The sequence below is a fragment of the Nannospalax galili genome, unplaced genomic scaffold, assembly GCF_000622305.1.
Source record: "Nannospalax galili isolate Female #2095 unplaced genomic scaffold, S.galili_v1.0 scaffold300, whole genome shotgun sequence".
NCBI classification, from domain to species: Eukaryota; Metazoa; Chordata; class Mammalia; order Rodentia; family Spalacidae; genus Nannospalax; species Nannospalax galili.
This window is the reverse complement of record NW_008347322.1, coordinates 2,164,647-2,189,470: the sequence shown is the minus strand read 5'-3', so window position 1 is coordinate 2,189,470 and position 24,824 is coordinate 2,164,647. Positions and strand designations below refer to the sequence as shown.

At 47.6% G+C, this 24,824-nt stretch overlaps 2 protein-coding genes across 3 annotated transcripts in view; one reads left to right on the top strand and one right to left on the bottom strand.

Moving 5' to 3' along the window:
• Positions 1–13,232, bottom strand: part of Ddx31 (DEAD-box helicase 31) — a 69,776-nt gene extending 56,544 nt beyond the window's left edge. Inside the window, exons 1-7 of the mRNA XM_008843955.3 lie at positions 13,098–13,232; positions 8,999–9,255; positions 8,819–8,894; positions 7,983–8,026; positions 6,761–6,831; positions 6,003–6,067; positions 1,192–1,236 (exon numbers count right to left, since the gene is read on the bottom strand). Coding sequence (XP_008842177.1) covers positions 1,192–1,236; positions 6,003–6,067; positions 6,761–6,831; positions 7,983–8,026; positions 8,819–8,894; positions 8,999–9,255; positions 13,098–13,175 — 636 coding nt within the window. The 5' untranslated portion in view covers positions 13,176–13,232. The remainder of the gene's footprint in view (positions 1–1,191; positions 1,237–6,002; positions 6,068–6,760; positions 6,832–7,982; positions 8,027–8,818; positions 8,895–8,998; positions 9,256–13,097) is intronic.
• Positions 13,233–13,365: 133 nt separating this feature from the next.
• Positions 13,366–24,824, top strand: part of Gtf3c4 (general transcription factor IIIC subunit 4) — a 30,835-nt gene continuing 19,376 nt past the window's right edge. The window contains exons 1-2 of one of the 2 annotated variants that reach the window (XM_008843953.3): positions 13,366–13,918; positions 20,341–22,167. In XM_008843953.3, the coding sequence (XP_008842175.1) occupies positions 13,568–13,918; positions 20,341–22,167 (2,178 nt within the window). In that variant the 5' untranslated portion in view covers positions 13,366–13,567. The remainder of the gene's footprint in view (positions 13,919–20,340; positions 22,168–24,824) is intronic. The other variant, XM_008843954.3, reaches the window with a different exon arrangement.

Here is a 24,824-nt window from a genome sequence, read left to right as displayed (position 1 = left end):
TTGTAGAGAAAAGAATCAAAACTAAGGATGCAAACTTGGACCTCAAGTCAAGGCAAGAGAAAAAGTAATCCCCCCCTGAGAATCTACTCTGAAAACACCCTTTTTCTGAAACTGGTTTTGAAACCTATCAGCTTGGGGAATGAGGGAGGGTAAAGACATCAGAGCTAGTTCTTAGACACGTAAAAAATAGTGTTCTGTGCTCCCTCTGCTGGCTCAAATTCCCAAAATGTCACAGAGAAGCTCAAGTCTATGGTGCAAGAGGAACACAATGAAACCAAGTCAACTTGAACTTGGCTCTCCTTAGAAAGAGGAAGGAGGAAGCATCAGGTAGAACAGTGGTACAACAGGCTAGCCTTCGGGAACCCTCCTTTAGGGTGACATGCTACAGCTTAAGGCTGTGCCAGGGCGTCCCAAGACTGGCAGGTGGTCGTTCCCAAGTTTACAAAAGAAAACCAGCAAGACCAGTTTCCACTGGAAATGTGAAAACTAATGTAGGTACAACCACGAACCACCACTCAGCCTCTACAGAGGCTTGTTATCCAAGGACACACATGGCTTCCACGGGTTTAGTATGTATGAAGCATTCTAGGGAAACAGCAATTCAGCTGCTGAAAAAATTTACATGGCCTCCACATGTGCTCCTCCCTGGGGCAGAACAGACAGGGCAGGACAGGCTGTATGAAGGGCTGGCTGGACACTTCCATTTCCCACAAGCTCTCTAGAAGCAACCAGCATCTGATAAGGGAAACACACTTAATCTGAAGTATCTCTGGACAAATCACAAAGATCAGACAGAAATGTCTCCATGAAAGAAGGACGTACTAAGACGCTTGGCTGTCATGGGTAAGAATTTTAATCACAGTAGTTCCTTTTTAAAAGGGGGGGGTATTTTTAGAGCCAACTATTTCTGAATTACTTAAATTTTTTTAAAATATAAAAATGCAATTCTTTTCATCCCTTCTAAAGGTACAGAAATTCCAGTATCATTAGTTTTTTAAACAATGGAAAAATGCTTCTTCATACTGAGCTTGTGATTTTTCAGAGCACTTAAACTTTTCTCCTTAAAAGGATGCAGCAAGATGATCCTCAGGAAAGCGAAGGAGGCTCAGTGGTCTGTTCAAAGGGAGGAAGACGGTGAGAGTACTGAAGTCCACATGTACGGAAGCTTTCTGCTGCAAGGAAGCTGCTTACCTCTCTAGTTGGCACTAGAACCAGAGCGTAGGGGCCGTCACCGCGCTGTTGACAAAGGAGGGAAATGCCATAAGTACAGCTCCAGGTGTGGGCTCAGGCAGGAGGGTCAGGAACTGAGGCTCTTGGGCTACATGAGACCTTGCCTCAAAAACAACATACAAACAAAAACCTTTACAAACAAAAAAAGTACAAAATCTACCAGGCATGATGGCTCACGCCTACAATCCCAGGACTTAAAGAGGCTTAGGCAGGGGAATCTTGAGTCTGTGACGGGCCTGAGCTACACCACAAAACATTGTTAAAAAAAAAAAAAAAAAAAAAACGCGGGGGGGACGGGGGGGGGGCAGCGGCGGGGAGAGGGGGCTTGGCAGTTAAGAGCACTGGCTGCTCTTGCAGAGGACCTGGGTTTGGTTCCCAGCACTCACATGGCAGCTAACAACCATCCATAACTCCAGTTCCAGGGGATCTGATGCCCTCTTCTGACTTCTGTAGGCACTGCATGACACAGGTATACTTATATACATGCAGGCAATATACACATAAAATAAAAAAATAATGGGCTGGAGAGTTGGCTCAGCAGTTAAGAGCACTGACTGCTCTTGCAGAAGACCCAGTTCAATTCCCAGCATGGCAGCTAACAACCTCTCTAACTCCAGTTCCAGGGGATCCTGCACCCTTTTCTGACCTCACGACACAGGTGACTTACACACATGCAGATGATACACTCATATGCATAAAATAAAAATAATTAAAAATAAATAAATAAAGCCGGGCATGGTGGCGCACACCTTTAATCCCAGCACTTGGGAGGCAGAGGCAGGTGGATCTTTGTGAGTTCGAGGCCAGCCTGGTCTACATAGTGAATTGCAGGACAGCTGGGGCTACAGGGAGACCCTGTCTCAAAAAGACAAAAACATAGATAATTTTTTTAAAAGAAAAAGGAACAAAATCCATATGAAAAAAAAATTAAGATGCCTGAGGGGCATAAAATAAAACCTGAAAAAAACCCAAGATGGAGATTCGCTGTTTTCGGAGAAGATTCAGCACAGTTCATGCTCCCTAAGTCAGCTCATAATGTAACGCAGTTCTAACAAACTGCCACAGGACACGCATGTGAAGATAACCATGTGAGCTGATTTTAAAGTATTTTTTTAAAGTGTAAAAATAACCAAGACATTTGTGAAAAACACACCAGACGTTAGAATAGTTTAAAGCTACAGTAGTTACAAGCGTGCCGGTGTACAGAGGTTACAGGAGCAAGAGTGGGTGGCAGAATCAGATACACAGACGGGAAAACAGGGGCCACTGCACATCAACTGGGAAAAGACGGGTCCCTCCTAAGACCTCGGAGGGAAAGAAAGTAAAACGAAGATGCCGTTTTTACAGACAGCACAGCACCTCTGAACCTTCAGAGGAACACCGACAAACGGCATTGCACAGAAAGCTGCCGGCATGCGGGTGAGGGCTCGGACAGACACACCCCGGTGGCACGCACACTGCTAAAACCCCTTCACGGATCAGCATTAGCTACCAAAATAAAACCACAAGCTCCACTTTCAGGAACTTTTCCCACACATACACATGTCAGTAAAGAAGTTGAGACTATTTCACCAACTCTACATCATTTATAATTGTCTGTTTGCAGTGAGAGAGGAGATACTCTGTACACTCCAACAAATATGGAAATGGCTCAGTTATGTATGACACACATATACAAAGGAATATTGAGCAATCATTAAAAAGAACAGGACAGGGCCTGGAGAGATGGTGCAGCGGTTAAGAGCACTGGCTGTTCTTGCAGAAGACTAGGGTTCAAATCCCAGCACCCACCGTCTATAACTCCAGGTCAAGGGAATCTGACGGCCCCCTCTGTTCTCTTCGGACACTGCATGACACAGGTGCACTTACGCACAATGCACTTACGCATACACATAAAATAAAAATAAATAAGTAAAGAGAATAGGGCAGTCAAGTATCATGGTACATTCCTGTAATCCCAGCACTTGGGAAATGGAGGGAGGAGCAGAAGTTCGAGGCCATCTATGGCCAGTTCAAACTGAGGCGTGTTTGAGCTTCACAGGACCCCTGCCTTAAAGAAAAGCAAACAAACAGCAAAAGGAACAGGCAGAGACTAAAAGCTGTACAAGTAAGAAATCACCCACCGAACAGGCGCAAAGACAGCACAGCAGTAGTCCCAACACACAGGAAGCCGAGGCAGGAAGAGTCCAAGCTTGAGGTCAGCCTGGGCCACAGCCTTGTATCAAAAACAACACAACACAAAGATGGCTCAGAGGAGAAGAGCACTGGCTGCTCTTGCAGGGGACTGGCAGGTTTATAGCATCCACATCAGGCAGCTCACAACTGATTTTAACTCCAGTTCCAGGAGATCTGACACCCTGTTCTACACACACACACACACACACACACACACACACACACACACGACAAATAAACCACACCATACATCAGGAGGAGCTTCAAGGGAGGAGACACTGGCTTAGTTCCCACTCCATATTCTTGTTATTCTTCGACTGTTCATTTTTTTCAGGTATGTTGTGTCTAAACAATACTACTAATAAAAGAAACCAAAGAAATCTGGTGACGGCCCTAAGTCACCAGTCCCTTGCATATCTAGGGCTCAGAGATGGTATGGCTGAACAAACCAACCACTGACGATGAAGAAGCTAAGGGCGAGCTCAGCTGCAAATTCAATTAGAGTATGGCTTTCATGTTTTGCACTGGAAACATTTACCCACGAGGAGAGGAGGATTTAGAATTTGAATGCTGGAGTAGTCTATACTCAACACCAACTTTGTGAGACTACACTGGAGCCCAGGCAAGGAACGGTAAACATGCTGGTACAACAGAATTAATGTGCCACTGCATGACGTTAGGAGAGCCTGACATTTCAAAAGGTGGTACTACACAGACAAGAAGAAAGAAAACCAATTCCTTGAAGGGAAGAGCATGTGAAGCAAGAGTGCCAAGAGAGCTGGAGGAGAGCGGACTTCACAGCAGCGGTCCCGCCCCACCCCCACAGCACTGGGCAAACACGCAAGACCCAGAATTGACTCCTGCTCCCAGGAAATTTGGGGGGGGTCACATTATTTTATAATAAACTTCCAGGGACTGGACTGAGTATGACTTGAAACAAGTGGATTAAATTGTGGCTTATAAAAGGTCTTATGAAACACTTTTCTGTTTTTTTGAGACAGGGTCTGATTATGCGGGCCAAGTTACCTTCTAACTCACCATCCTGAGCCCATGCCTCCTAAGTGTTGGGATTACAGGCATGCGTCACCATGTCCAGTTTGGAAAACCGTTTCTACAGTACATTTCAATCTTTGGTCTAAGTGATATTAAAAAAATACCCAAGCCAACATAGGAAACTACTCAGCTTGTTGTTAATGGTTATGAATACCATCATCAAAGCCAATCATTGCCCTTTGAAGGGGCCACATGACAGTGTTGATGACAACTAGTAGCCAGTGCCCAAATCCAGGCGCCAGGTCTCAGTATGTCACATGTGCAGCTCACTTTATCCTGTCCTAACCTAACCCATGCAGAGAGGAGGGAATGATCTTCCCAGTTTTACACTCAGGGCAGGAGGGGTATAGGGGTGTGTGGAGTAACACGACAGAGCGTGCACTCAACATGCACAGAGCCTGACTCAGCCTCAGTACTTGAAATAAAACAAACAAAACCACCACTCAAACCAGAGATTGAACAGAGCCTCCCACAGGTCTGCCTGCTGTGAAAGCCATCTGATCACTTGCTCCCAGTTCACAGTCTATGACACGAGAGCTGGGCTACCACTGTGGGATTCAGTGCAAACATTCCCAAACTACAAACCAGCATGAAGAAAAAAACCCTTTACTGGCCCGAAGCTCTAGAGTGTACAGGATGAAACTGTCAACACACGTTAAGTTACAGTCATTCTTCTCTGACAGTGTACCAGGGACAACCACTAAGTACTTTACATGAACTAGCTCTCTGTAAAGCAGTTAAAGAGGGAAAAGTCATTTAGCCTTAGAAAATATCCAACTCAGAGAAAACCACTATTATGCTGAGCCTGCCACGGTGGTGCATGCCAGTCACTGCAGTACTTGGAAAGTGGACGCTAGAGGATCAGGAGTTCAAGGCCAGCCTGGGCTACATGAGACCCTTCCTCAAAAGACCAAAGAAAGAAAAGAAAAACTCACAATCTGCTGGTACAATCTGTTGGTATCTTTCTAATATGATATACAACCAACTGTACACACTGAGAGCATCATTTATTAAACCGAAGCCATAGGGTGCAATTCTTTATCTAACACTGAGGACACTTGTTCAAACTCACAAACAGCAATTTAGCACCCCCCCGGCTTTTTTTTTTTTTTTTTTGAGACAGGGTCTCCCTGTAGCCCTGGCTGACCTAGAACTCACTATGTAGATCAGACTGGCCTCAATCTCCCAGAGATCCGCCTGCCTCTGCCTCCCAAGTGCTGGGATCAAAGGCGTGAGCCACCACGCCTAATCCTGTTTCTTTTTTTTAAACTGGGATATTAACATCTGTAATTTGGTGAGCAGGTGGTAAGAGACTCAAGAGGGTAAGGTGGACAGCATTCACCACATCTGGCAGCCTGCCCTGCACCTGCCGTGGTGACTGTGGCAAGCCTCTTCTACTTCACTCTTGGCACAGCTGTGTTTACCTCACAGGAAGACAGAACAATGCTACGTGAACACAGACCTTCCCAGTGCTAATGTCACCACTAGGGTCCAGCGGGACAGCAGCCTGGGCACAATGATGACAGCAGATGTCTTATGCTCACCTGTATTTTTGACTTCAGTCCTTGAAGAGACTGGACCACAGGGATGCAGTAGGCCAGAGTTTTACCTTTTACAAGAGTGAAAAATCAGTTAAGATGGAGACCAACTTTGCTTTCTTGGATGATACTAAATGTGGGCGAAGGTAAACTGCATATCCAGTTTCCAAGAGAGGAGGAAGGTGCATCACCTGTCTGCCATGGTGCCCGCACTGTCATTCAAAAACCCCTGAAGATTCAGCTCCTTTCAAATTAGACCAAGGCTCGGCCTGATGGTCGTCTGGGGAAGCTGGCAAATGGCTGCTCCAGAACCAGCTGCAGTCACGGTTAAACAGCTTCTGCAGTGCTAGTGTGCAGAGCCGGAACCCAAGTCTCTGAAGACAGAGAAAGCTTGGGAGGACAGAGGCTTCCGCTCAACCTAAGTTGGCAAGAGGGCAAAGCAGGTCAGAGAGCAGTCCAGGATGACATCTCCCTGAGATGGTGCCTGTGGTCCAGTCAGAACTGCTTTCATACCAAAGAAAATAGTCACCCCTAACCAGAGTGAAGATGGGCCACTAAGGTCATGGACACCCAAACCCTCAAATAGGCACCTAGGAAGTAGCAGGAGCCAACAACTAATACTTCCTCGTCACTAATGACCACAGCCACCCCTCCTCAGACAAAACAAAGCAGCCATCACTATCACAGACACCCCCCTGAAGAGCCTGCACATCACCATGGGCTCAGTGCCACAGGCCATGGGCAGAGAGTAAAGGGCGACTGACCTGAGCCTGTCTGGGACCGCACAAGGGCATCTCTGCCTTCCAGCAGCACCGGGATGCTCTGCTTCTGAACGCTGGGGCACCCAAAAGAGAACACACCTCATCTTTACAACAGCTCCTCCTGCATGCGGGCAGAGGCACAGGTGGCATGGTGTATGGCCCATGCTTGGCTTTGCCAACCCACTGCCCACTCAAAGTTCCCTACATGCAGTCAAACTGCTGAGAAGATTCTGATGATCAGGGTAAAGTCTCTTTAAATTCCTGGAGCTTTGCAGAAAGTCGGGAAGCCAGCCAGGGGTGGCCGCCACATTAAGCAAATTTTCAAAAAAAATTAGACAGAAATAGCAACAAATTAGAGTTACTCCAGAAGTTCTACTACACCCACTCTGGCCTTCTGTAATGTACACTTTGGGACACACACACACACACATGATTTCCATGCAGAAAAGCAGAAGGAGGCTGCAGGTGATCTATCCAGTCAGCAGCAGCACTCTCCCAGAGACATCGATTCAAGTGTCTACATGTACAAAGCCAGAACCCAAAAAACGACAAATAAAATAAGCAAGGCCAGGCATGGTGGCACGCGAGGCCAGGCATGGTGGCACACGTCTGTCATCCCAGCCCTGGGGAAGCCAAGGCAAGAGGCAGGTAAGTTAGCGGACGGGGCTATGAGACTGTCTCAAAAAAGAAGAAAGCAAAACAGAATGGAAAACCTGGGACCCCTGACTCGTCCACACTCTTTAACTTACGAAGTGAATCTGAACTCAGAGCGCTGACTCCTCCCGCTTTTTACTTCTAAACTTCTATCCTGCAAGGGTCTCTGATGCAGTAAACATTTAAAATACCTTCCCAACATTCCATGGGACCCGAGCAAACATTTATTCCTGTCTTTTTGGTTGACTTCACTCTTACCAGTAAGAAATGGCATAATCAAATCCTGTATTTTGGGCCAAATTATTTTCAGGGAAGCTCCAACAACAGCAGCAGACAACCAGCTATTTCTTACATGTGAGACCTGAGCACCGAAGAGGAAGGAAAACCCAGTCTGCCCAATAAGCAGGCAGAGCGCTCCAGAGGCTAAGCATTCTGTCAAGCCTTCTGTGTAACGGACAGTCTTTCCAGCACCAAGACACAAATGTGCCCTGTCCTCCATCTACAATCTGGATTTCCCCTGGCTACATTCACAGAAACTCTAAGAGCATCAAGAACGGCCTGAGGTTCTTACCTGGTCATGCTGGACAGTCTCAACACTGTATTTATAGTAGAAATCTAAGAGAAGATGAACGAGAAGCACTTGTCAACTTTATGCAAATATACTCAATGACAGAAAAGAGAAAATGCTGTTACCAGTGATTACCATGATTAAGTTCCGCCAACCCCGTATTCTCAGTTGAGGGCAATTCTGCCCTTTACCCCATATTATCTGGAGAAATTTTTGGTTGATACAGCTGGGTTCCTAGATTGTGGTAGCCTAGGATGCTATTAAACATCTAACAATGCACAGGACATACTTCACAATGAAACATCTAACACAACCATCCAAAGGACGAAGGCTGAGAAGCAACCCTATGTGCCCCCCTGAAGAGGAATGGGCAGGCTACACGTCCTGCAAAGGGAATCGAAGCTTTCAGAAGTCTGTACACGCTGCTCTCCTTTGTCGCACTCCAAGGAAAGTCATGCAGTGTTGAAACAAATGGGCTTGGAAGGAAGGTGTCCACCGACTTATAGCAATGTGCCTGTAGCAGCCTTTTTCATTCTCTGAGAATGTGCACTCCCCTTAACTAAGAAGCCAGCTTAGTTCCCTTTCCTACGGCCACTGAGACATCTGCCATGGTCCAGGGATCAGCCGCTGCTTTAAGCCCAATAACTGCAGTCCTGAACTTGAACTGCACTGGGTGAGGGAAAGTCCATTCCATTTACAGAGAGAAAAGCACTGGGGAAGGGATCTCAGCACCCTGGTCTGTCCCAGGAGAATGACCCGACACCCACACCCACTTGGATAACGAGGAGCAGAGACTGAACAAGCACAAAGGACCCCATGGGGTGCTGCATGATACTCACTAGATGCGGGTGGAGGCCCAGCTCATGGAACGCCTCTGGAGCGAACACTTGTTCCCTCGCCTGCTTCACCACAGGTCTGCGGAGGACAGACAAAAGTGGGCATCAGTGCCAAGGCGGCAAAGGAAAAGGCAGCACATTTGACTCCGCTCATCCCCCAAGGGCACCTGCGTCTCAACACACCTGTGGAGTTCTGGGATCTCAGGGTTGTTTTTGAACAGCGATGAAGTTTTGATGCATGGTTTCTCCTCTCGCTTTCCACTGCCTGGACCATCCAAAAATTTCTTCGGAGAAAGCGTTTTGTGTGCGCTCCCTTTATACGTCCTCTGAGTCTCTTTGCTACTGGTTTTCTTGGCTGAGAGAGAGGATGCTCCATGCCTCCGTTTGGCTGGTGGAGCCTCACCGGACACTGGGTGCTTTCTCTTGGTAGCCTTTGCTTGCTGCAATGTTCCCCAAAGAAAAGGTGGAGAAGAGGTGCATTAGTCCATGAAGACGGCCCTCAGAGTGAAGCCTGACTGCCCACGGAATTGCCTTTCTTCCTGCGGAGAGCACTACGCCATATGCCAAGCCATAGTTTAGCGTTTGCAATCTTTCTTTGGCTTTTTCCGAGACGGGGCCAGAGGACAAAATCTGAGTTCATTCATCTACAAGACCTTTCCATCCACCTTAACTGTTAAGTCTCCCAAGATAAGGATGAGGATGAGGAAGAGGGAAGCGTTTTCCAACTGACATTAACCAATTCAGTCTATCCTAAGGGAGGCAGGAACCTCTGCAATGTGTGTGCAGGGGGTCCGTGGAGTTCATCTGTGTGAGGACCGAGGGGCCGGGGGAAATGAATCTTTTCATTTACCAACAAGGCACATTAAGGTGAAACTGCAAAGACATGGGGTAAGTCTCACTCAGCTTGTGCCCGGGAAGCAGAAACTGTTACCACTGTCTTGCCCTAGTCTGGATCTGTCATTCTCTCCCCTCAAACTGCTCCTCTGGATTCAGATGGTCTGCAGACAATTCCTACTCTCTGCTCCCCCTCCACATGAGAACGCAGCTCCATCTATCACTCCCATCATATTATCCCAACCCTCTTCACCTTTCGAGTCCCTGCCTGATTGCTGATCACTGACGATTTGCCACTAGGCATTGCTCTCCTATACCTTAGTTCCAGAACATGAATGTGATTAAATGCATGGTGTCTAAACCTCCCGTAGAAGAAACACCTGATTCTTCTATGTCCTTGGCCTTTCTTCCAGTCTGCCCAAGGACACGGGAGGGCTTCCCTCAAGTACCTAGTGCTCGATTCAGGAGTTTTGGAATTCATTATTTCCTCTTTGTTTGAAATAATGACTTGTATTTACACACTGGCTGGCTTTAGCTTCCAATCAACCTTCCAAAACAAGTAATGAGTCTCTTTTCCTGGCTGTGGTAATTCTTCTCCAAAGAAGTTTTTGATGGTCCAGGTGATGGAAATTCAATAAATACAATTTCAAATCTTAAATATTAATAAAGTAAGCATAGCCCTACTTCACTTTAAAACTTTGTTTTTGCAAAGTTCCCAAGTTTATAAAATTTCAGAGTAAAGAAAGATGAAGCCAGGTTTCGGTCTGTTGAATCATTTACAAGACAGCATGAGATTTGTACCCTTCACCTGACTCACACACTCTGACAGGCACCCCACCACACAGCTTTCTTGAGCTGGCCCTGCAGCCTCTACCAACATCTACCAACACACTTCCTCCATCTCAGGATGCAAGTTACTCTGCTCCAGGCCAGTCCTGGGTTCAGGAAACCTTTCGACCAGACAGACAAGACCTGCCCCCCTGAGCATCCAGGTACCAGAATGAAGAACGCTGTGCAGCGACGGCAACACAGAACAAGCTTCTGCGGCACCTGCACAGCAGTCCATCTAGCTTCCCTTCCCCCTTCTTTGGACTAAATATTTTAAGCAGTACACATGCTTTAGATAGCTGAGCGTCCTGTCACCCTTCGCTACCATGTCACTGTCTCTCAAAAAGCAAACACTCAGAAGCTGGCGTGGCGTCCCATACCTAGAATCCGAGCACCCAGGGGACCAAGGCTGAGTTTTAGGCCAGCCTGGCTACAAAGTGAGTTCTGGGCCACCTGGGCTACAGAGTGAGGCCCTGTCACAAACACACACACAAATAAAGCAAGTGCTCAAAGTGAAGCAGGCTTCCCATGCTGTCAGGCTATAGCAGAGACACCTGCAAGGACTTATAGGAAGGCTTCCACACAGCTCTGCCCACCTTGCCAGTCGGAGGCCGTACACACTGCAACATACTTGCCCTGAGGATAGCACTGTAACAACTTATGAACTGCATCCAATTTGGTCAGAGAATACCAAGTACAGTTGGATTGTTTTCTAGAAAGACTGTTTTCTAGAAAGGCCAAAATACGTGAATTATTTTAGGGTGCGGCAATTACAGCTCAAGCTTTATTTTTCTAAATTTTCTAAAATGAATCTGTATTACTTTAACAAGTAGAAAACATCTTAGAAAAACTTCGCAGTGTTAAGACAGAGCAACTTGCCGGGCATGGTGGCACATGCCTTTAATCCCAGCACTTGGGAGGCAGAGGCAGATAGATCTCTGTGAGTTCAAGGCCAGCCTGGTCTACATAGCAAGTTCCAGGCCAGCTGGGGCTACAACAAGACGCTGTCTCAAAAAGACCAAAAAAAAACAAAGACAGAGCAACTTGATGAAAGCTGTCCAGACTCTTCCACATCCAGTCTACTAGCAACCTATCCTAAGTCCTGGCTCCTGGCAAATCTGCTTCGCACATCTACCACTGGAAACACAAACCAAAGCGCAGATACAGGTAAAGCTTCTATAGGTGCCTCTATTGCCTGTTTGAAAAACAACATTCATTTTGGGGAGATGTACATGTGGAAGTCGTAGACAACTTGGTGGAGTCAGTTCAGTTCTCTCCTTTCACCTTTATGTGGCTTCTGGGGATCGAACTCGGGCTGTAAGGCTTAGTTAGCAGCATGCGCCTTTACCCCAAGCTGCTCACCAGTTGATTTTACCTCTTAACCAATCCTTTTGAGACATTGGATTAAGCACTTATAAACCAAATAATTGATGTGTATGTGCTCAGATCAATCAATACGATTTTGGAATTTTCTTTGCCTCCTTTCATAGCTAGGGATGAACTCAGAGTCTTGCACATGGGAAACGAGCATTCTACCACCAAGCTGCAGCCCCAGGTCTACCTGGCTCTCTATACAAACAAGCACCTCACTGACTTGACGTGGCTATCTACTCCCCAGAAAACAACACAACAACACTTTTTTTTTAAATTACTTAGTAGCTACTTTGAAGGGCCAAACAATACATAGTTATTATTATCTCATTGGGGGCCTCACAATCATTTCCTATTAACCAGAAGTTACTGTTTCCATTTAGGAAAAGTGAGGATCAAAGAAACTGGAACTCCCCCAAGGTCATATGACTAGTGTGTTGCAAAGCTGGCATCTGGCGTCTAACCCACTACAAACCTCTGCCTCCACCCCCACCACTCCCAAAGCTTGTCCATCTACTTCTCCAATAGATTTGTCTGCAGTGAGCAGGGAGTGGTGGCACAGGCCTTTAGTCTCAGCACTCAGGAGGCAGAGGCAGGCATTTCTCTGAGTTCAAGGCCAGCCTGGTCTACATAGCAGTGCAGACCAGCTAAGGCTACAGGGAGACCCTGTCTCAGAAAAACCAAAAAAAGCTATTCAAAGGGGCTGAAGAGACGGGTCAGCGGTTAAGACCAACACGTTCTTCTGGCCTCTAAAGACACTGAAAGACACGGGTGCATTTACATACATGTAGGCAATACACTCATACACATAAAAATAAATTATTTGAAAAATAAATAAAAGCTCTTCAAAGAAATAGCTAGATTCCAATCCTCATTCCCAACAGAATTGACCCTCCTTAGAGGAGCTGGCTTAGAAAGTTAAGTCCTCCTTAGAGGAGCTGGCTTAGAAAGTTAAGTCCTGACAGTACTCCCATCCGAGCATCAACTTTATAACTTGTATGGGACAGTCTCCAATCCTTACCCTCCGACTAGTCCTCCAACTAGTCCCAGGACCTCATCTGGCTCCCACAGCCTCTAATCCTGACTAGTCCTCCGATCCTTACCCTCCCGACTAGTCCTCCCACTACTCCAGACGCTCACCCAGCTCCCGCACCCTACAATCCTCCCACCGGCCCCACGTTCTCGCCTCGCCCGCCGACACTCAGGTTTCCCGGCTCCCGCAGCCCAGCGGGCCGCGGTCGGAACTCACCGTCCACGCCTGTGCGTGCGGCCGCCCGGAGCAGGTCCTGCGAGGCCCATCAGGGAGCGAGCCGCAGGCGGCAGCCATGCGGAGTCCGCCGGGAGCGGGAGCAGCACGAGGGGGCACGCAAGGACTCCCAGGCCGCCGCCGCTTCCGGTAGGGGAAGAGGGGCCGCGCGCACCCGCCCTCGGAGTCTTCGCGCGGCTGGGGCCTAGAAGCCCCGAGCGGTTCGGAAACCGGAAGTGGCGGCGCACGACCCGCCCGGAGAGCGCTTTCCAGACAGGCAGCTGCGCGGCCACCTGGCAGGGCGGCGTCGCCTAGCAACGCGGGGTCCTTCCTGGCTCGGCGGCGCTCGCGGCCTGAGCGGAGCCAACTGCCGCGCAGGGCGCCGGGGGCGGCGCCGTGGAACTGGAGGCCGCCGGGGGAAGACGGAGGGGGCTCGGCGCGCGCGGGGACCCGACCTCTGCGCCCCGGCGACGATGAGCGCGGCCGAGGAGGCCCGCGTGGGGCCCGCGGCTGATGGGCCAGCGCCGTCCGCGGAGGAGGAGGGCGAGGGCGGCGGGAAGGAGCCGGCGGAGGCGGAGGATGCGGCCCCCGGGCCCAGCGCGTCGTTCCGCCTGATGGTGACCCGGCGGGAGCCGGCCGTGAAGCTGCAGTACGCCGTGAGCGGCCTGGAGCCGCTGGCCTGGTCGGAGGACCATCGCGTGTCGGTGTCCACTGCTCGCAGCATCGCCGTGCTGGAGCTGATCTGCGATGTGCACAACCCAGGCCAGGATCTAGTGATCCACCGCACCTCGGTGCCCGCGCCTCTCAACAGCTGCCTGCTCAAGGTAAAGTGCAGCTGCCGGCGCGGGGTCGCCTCACCCGCCTCGGAAAGCGCGGCCTGCAGCGCCTGGTTCTGGGATTGCCTGCGCATCCATCTCCTGGGGAGCAATGGGGACCTGCGCCGCCCCAGCTCCAAAACGGCCTTGCAGCTGTTGCACTGTTTAGCAGGCATCCCTGTCCCCCATGCACAGCCTAAGAGCCTCCCAAACCCATGTTCTTGGGGAGCATGGGGACCAGCGCCCCAGCTCCAAAACAGCCTTGCAGCTGTTGCACTGTTCAGTTAGCAGACACCCCCTCCCCCATGCACAGCCTAAGAGCCCCCCAAACCCATGTTCTTGGGGAGCATCAGGGACCAGCGTTGCCCCAGCTCCAAAAGAAGCCTTGCAGCTTGTTGCATTGTTTAGCAGAAACCCCCACCTCCGCCTTGCACGTCCTAACCGCCCCCCAACCCTTGTTCCGCTGTCCCTCCCTTCTCCCCTTGTGTCTGGTGGGCAGCTAGCACTGATGACTCTGGTGCACTCTGAGACTCCACCCCCAGGTGACCCAACCCCAGACGTGCCTCTACCGATGCTCCCATTGTCCAGGGCCTGCTCCCGGAGGCCCTTGGCTGCTGGCTTTGTTTATACTGTACTGCCTGCGCTTTCCTCTCGCGCCACTTCTGCTTGGAGAAGAAAAACTGGTCTGTTTCACAGTCTTACCTGTTTGACGGTCCCGTTGTGAATGGTCCCTGAGTCTCACCTTGGGCAGATAGATACACATTGGCTTGTACTCTTACATTTTCTTTACTGACTTTTAAAAATCTTTGGGACATGGGATGAAAAATAATACCCATGGAGACTTGAAGTGCTCTCTGTAAGTTTAGTGTCTTCGGCTTCATATAAGTTTAACTGGAAACTAAAGAGTTTCTAAAGTTTCGCTGTATTAATATTACCACTGTCAAACTCTGTTTTTAAAAGTAGTGAGCAATGTTGTTCATCTTCATAGCTTAGAAATATGTATATGCATATGCAGTACATGATTTGTCAGGGTAGATATGGAAATAAAGCAGTGTGGAGACCAGCCCCTGCCCTCAGGGAGCTTACCTTCTTTGGCAAGTCCTGAGCAGTCTAGTAATGAGTGCTGAAACGCCATATACCCAGGTAGTGGTATGTTTATTGGAAAGGAAAGTTTCCAAATTCCACTATTAGACAGCCATTCCAAATTCACATCTTCAGCTGTAGGCAGCCCCAGTTGTTCTCTTTTAACATACTTGATGCAAACTTCAAATGCAATGTTGAATGAGGTAAACTAGAGTATAGACAATCCTGCCTCTGCCTCCTCCGTGCTGGGTGGACAGGCTCACAGGTGTGTGTCAGCACACCCATGCATCCACTAGACATGGATGAGGTAGATGCTGGCCGTGCTGTGGAATTGATGCATGGACTGGGAAGCAGAAGAAAGGTATTTTGAAAGTTGCATCCTGTGCTGGAAAAGAACTTATTTTTTCCAAGGATTTCCTGCACCAGCCAGCTAGGGAAAGTGTGTGCGTGTGTCAAGATGGATTGCTTTAGCAGAAAGAATTGAGTGAAAGAAAGGCTTGCAAGAGGGGGCACTTACGTAAGGGAAGGTCACCTGGTGGTGAATCTGGAGCTTCCTAAGAAAAGGAAGCCCATCCAGGTGCCAAGAGTGAGGCATCCAGCTCATGCACATACACCTTGAATAGCTGTGACTGTTGCTTAGGTATTGCTAGATCACCAGGGAGCCAAGAATCCCTTCTAGAGTCTGAGAAACTCAATGAGGCTAGTTGGGAACTGGGAAGTTGACCCTGGAGGCTCTTTAGGTGCCATTTCAGGTTCACAAGGGTAGGATGGCCTGGTGTAGTTTAGGTGTAGGAGTCTGCTGGGCTAGAGGTTAGTAAATGATTGTTTCACTCAGGATAACATGGGAGTGAGAGACTGGGCTTTGCACAAGATAGACCTACCTGTAAAACAGGTAGGAGGAATAAATTTAATACATATACAAAACATTACATAGCATTACTGCATCATTGCTAGCTCTAACATATGTAAATAACTGCTGGGATTAAGAAGACAATGCCACTGCACAGGTATGCAGGAAAAGTAGGTTGTATGTGGATTTGAAGGCAGTGTTAAAATTCTGATAAAAAATTGACTGTCTTTTTGCCACATTTGACATTTGTCACAGTGTTTAAATAGTAACAAGAAATCCTTGTATAGTCCTCTAATTGATAAAGAGCTTACATGAAGAGGCCTTCAGACATAAAGAAATCAATCAAATCTTTTGGTCTCTGTGTGTATGTGTGTGTGTGTACACACACACACATATGGCCTGGAACTCAGTATATAGACCAGACTAGACTTGAACCCACAGAGATCCACCTGCCTCTGTCTCCCAAGTGCTGGGATTAAAGGCCTGCACCACCACGCCCAGCCTTTGACCCTATGTATTGATGGTCCCTGAAGGCTTAAATCTACTCAGTGCTATCCAGTTGGTCGTTGCTTCACCTCAAATAATAAGTTGAAACCCAGGTGGCAATTTTAGTGCGTAGCACAGCTAAATAGCTACAAGGTACTAAGCCTTTTTGAGGCCTTTACGCTATGACTCTGTTATAGCCTGAGTTTCTTTCAGGAAAATATATAGCTAAACTTTGTTCATCATCTATTTGTAAGTTACTGTCTTGGGTACTGGAATTATATGATACAAAGTCAAAAGATATAAAGTATGAAAAGTGAGCCAGGCATGGTGGCCCACGCCTTTAATCCCAGCACTTGGGAGACAGGCAGGCAGATCTCTGTAAGTTCGAGGCCAGCCTGATCTACATAGCGAGTTCCAGGTCAGCTGGGGCTCCAGGGAGACCCTGTCTCAAAAAGACAAAGAATGAAAAGTAAGAAAAGAGTGACTTAAGAGTAACTTACAGGGCTGGAGAGATGCTCAGTGGGTAAGAGTACTTGCTGTTCTTACAGAGGACCCAGGTTCAGCTCCTAGCACCCACTTAAACTGCCTATAACTCCAGTTCGAGGGAGTCTGATGCCCTCTCCTGGCTTCTTTGGACACCAGGCGCACATATGATGTACATGCATACATGCAGGCAGACACACATTTTTAAAAAGTCCTCTAAAAGTCACAATTTTCTTCCCATTAGACTACTGATTTTGTGTATGCATGGCTGTGCACAGTTCCTCATCCTAGTTGTGTTTGTGGACCTCATTGTGTTGGGCATCAGCTGCTGAAGACAGTATCTATGGCTACTGCTGCCTGTATTTGGGAATCACAGGTCCCCTACCCTGAGGAAACTCACTAGCGTCCAGTGAGTTTTCATTTGTCAGGATCTTACAGAGTTCTTAGCTTTTATACTGGTATTAGTAGTCAGCTTGAAATCCAGCAGTGTACAATTAAATGATAGTCTCAGGCAGGACTCTGGGAACTAAACTTGCAAGTGGTTAGGTCCTTGGGGATCTGAGTGCTTTGCTTGTTTTAATTTGTTAACTAGGTCTGTGATAGAGTTGGGGAGTGAAATGTAACCAGCTAATGAAATCATTCTATTTCAAAAGTATGGTTTAGAATAAAGGATTAGCCAGGCATGGTGGCACATGCCTTTAATCCCAGCACTCCAGAAGCAGAGGCAGGTGGATCTCTGTGAGTTTGAGGCCAGCCTAGTCTATAAGGATTAACAACTTCCCTAGAAAGTTCTACTTTTTAAAAAATATTTTACTTATTTATTTTTTTATTTTATGTATGAGTGTATTGCCTGCATGCGAGTACATCCATGTCGTGCGATGCCTCAGAGGTCAGAAGAGGGCTTCATATTCCCCTGGAACTGGAGTTAAGGACAGTGTGTAGCCACTATGTGGGTTCTGGGAATTGAACCCGGGTCCTCTGCAAGAGCAATCAGTGCTTTTAACCACTGAGCCATCTCTCCAGCCCCAGAAGGTTGTACTTTTAAAAAGAAATTTGTCTAACTTCAAGAAGGGCTGATGGCTGGTGCTGGAGAGATGGCTCAGTGGTTTATAGCTTAAATCATTTGGTGAGCAACTTTTTAAGAATCTTTCTCACTTTATATACTTAATATTTTATCTGGAAATTTTAGCAGAAAAGTAAGATTAGTTCAGCTATCCTTTGGGTGGGTGTATTTGTGTGATCGGTTCATTTATCCTTTGGGTAGGCACATTTGTGTGCTTGTATACCTACATGTGGGTATGTTGTATACCTACACGTGGGTATGTTGTACGTATGGAAGTCAAAGAAGACCCTCATTCCTCAGTCAGCTTCCAGTGTGTGTTTGAGACAGGGTGTCTCATTAGCCTGGACTCTCTCCTAGCTGGCCAGTGGACTCCAGCAATCTGCCTGGCTCTGCCTCACGTCCTACCATCCCTAGGATTACTGGCTTGTATTGCACCTGGCTTTTTACGTGGGTTCTGGGGCTTGAATGCAGTTCTTGTGCTTCCAGGGCAAGGTCTCACTGACTGAGCCATCTCCCCAGCCCCTCTTGCTAGTTTCTAATAACCTCTGCTGTTTCACAGTGTTCATTGTTGATGCACTGAGAAATTGTATCCTTTTTATGTGTATGAGTGTTTTGCCTGTATGTATATAAGTGCACCATGTGCATGCACTGCCCATGGAGGTCAGGAGAGGGTGTCAGATCTACTGGAACTAGAGTTGGAGGTGATTGTGAGCTGCCATTTGGCTGCTGGGAACCGAACCCGGGTCCTCTGCAAGAGCAGCCAGTGCTCTTAACCTCTAAGCCATGTCTCCAGCCCCAGGAAATTTTATTTTTAGTTAGGTTTAACAGTCTGTGTGCACTTAGCCTTTGGAGGGTCTTTTTAAACCCAACACATTTGCAGTCACTCAAGTTTTCCTAGGGTACAGGCAGGTAGTGATTCTGAGTTTACACGTGTATTTCCAGACCTGTGTCCGGAGCATGACTCTTCAGTACTTGGGAACTTAAAGTCACTTTTATTGTATTCATGTATTAAGAGAACTTGGGTTCCTTTTTATCCTTGTGTTCTCTTTCTAGTTTGAAGATCGGGTTCTTAAAAAAAAGAGACAGGTTCTAAAAAAAAAAAAAAAAAATCTATTCTTTTCCTTTTGGCTTTCTGAGACAGGCTCTCACTGCATACTCTTGGCTGGCCTGGAATGAGCTATAAAGACCAGGCCTCTAATCTGGGCTGCTTTCCTGGCTCTGCCTCCCCAATGCCAGGATTACAGGCATGCCCACTGTGGCCTGCTTGCATTCCTTTCTGTCGTCCACCTCTGAAGACAGCAGCAGGAGCTCTTCTGCTTCCAGTGTAGCAGACCATCTTTTGATCGACCTTTGCTCTTTTTTGGCTTTAACCTTCCTGGCTATAATTCTGCGACTCTGGAGTACTTGTTATTTATCTCTTTATCCTCACTGCCCCTTCCAGAGTTTGCCGTCATCTGTCTGGGCAGTTGATAGGCATCACAGACCTAGAAGGGGAGATGAAGCAAAGCTAGACTGTTCTGAGAAGGCCTCATACAGAGGATTAGACCTGGTAGGATTGATGAGAAGGGAGAAGTCAGGCAATGAACCTAGAAAAGCAGGGGTTGGAATGTTCCAAACTGCAAATAGAGCAGTCCGATCGGAGCCATCTCACTTGTAGCAGGAGGCAAAGCAGTTGCTGTTGGCTTCCCTCTAAGTTGTTGAAGAAACTTCATTCTGAAACCTGAAGTTGGCCTGTGCAGACGGCTCTCTGCTCAAAGCACTTGCTTGCCTGCCAGCTTGGAACCCAGGTGAAAAAAGCTGATGTGGTGGCTCAAACCTGTAATCCCAACACTCCTGTATTGAGATGGGAGGCAGAAACTGGAGAATCACCTGAAAGCCTGTGGGCCAGCTAGTCTAGAATGCCAACACAGCCACAGCAGGAGCAAGAGACCTTGACCCAACCAGGTGGAAAGAGAACCAACTCCTGAAAGTTGGGCTCCATACAAGCACCATGGCACACATGAGTCTGAACTCTCTCTCACTCACACATACACACACACACACACACACACACACACACACACACACACGCCCCACAAACAACTGATTAAGACTTTTTTAAAAGAACCTGAAGTTAGGAGTTGGACTGGGGATGTAGCTCAGAGGTAGAGCGCTTGCCTAGCACGTACAAGGTCCTGAGTTTGATCTTCCAATTTCGCTCCCCTCCAAAAAAACCCTAAAGTTGACAATTGTGTCACAAAGCTATTATAAAAATCCGAGCATCTGGGGTTGTAGAGATGGCTCAGCAGTTAAGAGCACTAGCTGCACTTGCAGAGGACCCAGGGTGTGCATCAGCACACCTGGCTATTTGATCCTTTAAATGCACATAATACCAGAGATTAGCAGAATTGGTACAAGATTATTTTGTATATTAATGAAAGGTAATTGATACAGATGGATGTTTATCTGTCTATGTCTCATTTTCAGGTTGGCTCAAAAACAGAAGTGGCTGAGTGCAAGGAGAAGTTTGCTTCCTCTAAGGACCCTACCATCAGCCAGACTTTCATGTTGGACAGGATGTTCAACCCCGAGGGGAAGGCCTTGCCCCCAATGCGAGGGTTCAAATACACTAGTTGGTCTCCCATGGGGTGTGATGCCAACGGCAGGTGCCTCTTGGCAGCACTGACAATGGACAATCGCCTGACTGTGCAGGTGAACCTCAACAGACTCCAGTGGGTCCAGCTGGTGGATCTGACTGAAATCTATGGAGAGCGTCTTTATGAGACCAGTTACAGACTTGCTAAGACTGAGGCCCCAGAGGGCAATCTTGGGGATTTTGCTGAGTTTCAGAGGAGACACAGCATGCAGACCCCAGTGAGAATGGAGTGGTCGGGCATCTGCACCACTCAGCAGGTCAAGCACAACAACGAGTGCCGGGACGTGGGCAGTGTGCTCCTGGCGGTGCTCTTTGAGAACGGCAACATTGCTGTGTGGCAGTTCCAGCTGCCGTTCGTGGGCAAGGAGTCCATCTCTTCGTGCAACACCATTGAGTCGGGCATCAGCTCTCCCAGTGTCTTGTTCTGGTGGGAGTATGAGCACAGCAATCGGAAAATGAGTGGCCTTATCGTGGGGAGTGCTTTCGGACCTGTAAAAATTCTCCCTGTCAATCTCAAAGCAGTTAAAGGCTACTTCACTCTGAGGCAGCCTGTTGTCTTGTGGAAAGAAATGGACCAGTTGCCTGTGCACAGCATCAAATGTGTGCCACTTTACCACCCTTACCAGAAGTGCAGCTGCAGCCTCGTGGTGGCTGCACGGGGCTCCTATGTGTTCTGGTGTCTTCTTCTCATCTCCAAGGCGGGTCTGAATGTTCACAACTCGCACGTCACAGGCCTTCACTCGCTGCCCATCGTCTCCATGACAGCAGACAGGCAGAATGGAACCGTCTACACCTGTTCCAGCGACGGGAAGGTGAGGCAGCTGATCCCCATTTTCACAGATGTCGCGTTGAAGTTTGAACACCAGCTGATTAAACTCTCAGATGTGTTTGGCTCGGTGAGGACTCACGGCATAGCAGTGAGCCCCTGTGGCGCGTATCTGGCCATCATAACCACTGAGGGCATGGTCAATGGCCTCCACCCCGTTAACAAAAACTACCAGGTCCAGTTTGTCACTCTCAAGACCTTTGAAGAGGCAGCTGCTCAGCTCCTGGAGTCTTCTGTGCAGAATCTCTTTAAGCAGGTAGACTTGATAGACCTCGTGCGCTGGAAGATTTTAAAAGAGAAACATATCCCTCAGTTTTTACACGAAGCTTTGGAAAAAAAGATCGAAAGCAGTGGGGTCACCTACTTTTGGCGCTTTAAGCTTTTCCTCCTGAGGATTTTGTATCAGTCGATGCAGAAATCCCCTTCAGAAGCCTTATGGAAACCCACCCATGAGGACTCAAAGATCTTACTGGTTGACTCACCTGGGATGGGCGATGGTGAGGATGAACAGCAAGAAGAAGGCACGTCTTCCAAGCAGGTGACTAAGGCAGGCCTGCAGGAGAGGGGCAAAGAGGGAGACCCAGAAGAGCCCCCTGAGGACTCGCTCACTGCCGTGGGAGATGTCGGGACCCGAGAGCCAATAGAGGAAAAGCTCCTCGAGATCCAAGGAAAGATTGAGGCTGTGGAAATGCATCTGACCAGGGAGCACATGAAGCGGGTCCTGGGAGAAGTGTACCTGCACACCTGGATCACAGAGAACACCAGCATCCCCACCAGGGGACTCTGTAATTTCTTGATGTCTGACGAGGAGTACGATGACCGGACGGCTCGGGTAGGTGTTTGTCCAAACTGCTGCCCTGGAGCAGGCTGTGCTCCTCACTAGAGTGAGGGGCCTGGTTGGACTTCTGGAGCTCAGCTTTGGCTTTGACATTTTTGAGGTCATTGATCAGCATGAGGTAGAGGGAGTGGAGAGGAGATGCATGCACTGATGCCAGGACACACTGCTTTCTTCCCCTCGCTGTGCTCTTGACTGACATGCAGGGTTTGTCAGACATTTCCAGCAGGAGCTTGAAGAGGTTTCACTTGGAGGTCATGTGTGAAGGGCAGGCAGCTGTGGAGGTGCCCGCCCACCTGTGCCCCCTCCATCTTGTTTTACAGAAGTTCTTTGTGGGGCATGTTTTCTATTTGAAAGGACTGTGTTCTGTTTCTGTCAAGGAGAGCTAAAAGGGACTGATTACATCCAGTCTGTTCGTTTTTTTTTTCTTTTAAACTGGGTGTGTCTTTATTTTGGTACTCAGACAATCTTGACAGGCTTGGCTACAATGTATTCCATAGAACTCCAGGTTTCCAAGAAAACAGCAGGGTTCCAAGCGTGGGGACTTTGGCAACCTGCGCCCAGAAGGTTCCCAGTACACATTTTCATTTTGTGAGTTCTGAGAACTCCTGCAGAAAAGAAACTGTTACCTTTGCCTCCCAGACTAACAAATTGAAAATCACAAAGGTCTGTTCCTTACTCTAAAGATTGATGCTTACTGCCTAAATAGTCTTATTTATTTATTTATTTATTATTATTATTTTGTCTTTTTTTTTGAGACAGGGTCTCCCTGTAGCCCCAGCTGTCCTGGAACTCACTACGTAGACCACGCTGGCCTTGAACTCACAGAGATCCACCTGTCTCTGCCTCCTGAGTGCTGGGATTAAAGACGTGTGCCACCACGCCCAGTTTATATTCTGTGTTTTTAATGAATTATCTACAATATGTCATGGAAATTTTATTTTCTGGTCCCATCTATTGGGTCTTCTGTAGGCGTCTTGCACCATGATGGACATCTCTTTCTCTAGGTTTGGACATTTTTTGATGATTTCATTGAAAAGATTTTCTCTACCTATGGTATCCCATAATCTGAAGGTTAGGTCTTTCCTTTTAAAAAATATTTTTAGTATTTATTTTAATTTCCATATATGTGTTTGGATCTGTGTATGTATGCCATATGTGTGCCAGTATCTATGGAGGCCATGAGGAGATTCAGATCCCCTGGAGCTGAAGTTACAGGCAGTTGTGAGCCCCCTGATATAGGGGATGGGAACCAAACTCAGATCCTCGAGAAGAGCAGCATGTGGAGTTTCACCGACCTGTCTCCTGTCCCTACGGTAAGTACTTTCATGGTGTCCCTGTCCTTTCCCGTACTCTATTCATTGTCTAAAAGTTTATCATTGATCTCTGCTGAGTGATCTGGTTTTTCTATTTGTCTTCCAGCTCTGGTTCTGTGTTTTCTGTTGATTCGTTTTCATGGTGAGGCATTCCAGTGAGGCTTAGTGAACTTGTGCGGCTTTCCATTCCCATCATATTTCAGTTTTCTTATTTTCTTCCACAGATTGGCTTTCTAATTTCATTCACCTCTTTGTCTTTGCTCTCTTGGAATGCATTCATGTCCTCTTTGAATTGTTTGAACATAGTAATAATCATTCTTTTGAATTCATTGTCTGGAATTCTTCCAGGTCATTCTCATTAGGAGCCATTATTATGGGATTGGTAATTTTTGGAAGTGACATGTCTTGGTTTTGTGTGTCTGTGTGTGTGTGTGTGCAATTTTTGTTTCTGTGCTCAGACTTGTGCATATGGGGTAAGTTGTTATTTGGGTCTCTCTTTCTTTTGTTCAGTTTCCTTTCTTCTTCCAATGGAAGTGTTTACAGTGTTCAGAGGTATAATTCTTAGTAGCGCTGAGATGTCATTTTTCTCTAGGATGACACTGAGGACCACAAAGCTCAATCTTTAATCTTTCTCTGAGAGTCAGCTGCTGTACGGTATCTACAGCAAGGCTCTTGGGGAAAGGTAGGCAGGCCTGGTACAGGAGGCTGTTCAAGTCCGGGTGGGTCACCTTAAGGAATGTCGGGATGGGAGGTGAAGTCGTGAAGTCAGGGAACCCTTACTTTTGCAGGAGGTCATACAGGCTGGGTTCTGGAGCAAAATTGCCTGGTATTGTATACAGGCCTGGTGTAGGAGGTATCATAGACCAAGTACCTGCCCTAAGGTTCCAGGGTGGTGTGGAAGGTCAAAGCAGGAAGAGACTAGAGAGTTTCACCTGGATTAGAAGTGCCTGTGTGGTATAGTCAGGCCTAGGCTGGGAAAGCCAGGGTCCCTTGCTGGACTGAGGAATCTATGAGGACTGGAATTCTAGAGCAAAGTTCCTGTGCATTCTAGTCGACCTTGTGTCAGAGACCACCCAGACCTGCTACCTGGGTGGATCCCGCTGGACCAGATCACTTCATTGTTGGTGAAGATCACTTGCTAGACAGAAGACCAAAGGCAGATGAAGAGACATGAAACCATATTTGGAGTCAGTAGATAAAATTAAGACCAATTTCAAAAGAACTCTATAATTATAAGCAGTAAGAAGACTAGAGGAAACATTATATCCATGAAAAATCCAAATAGGATAGTGAGGGAAGTTTTGTAACACAAAGAAAAAACACTGGGAAATAAAGAAA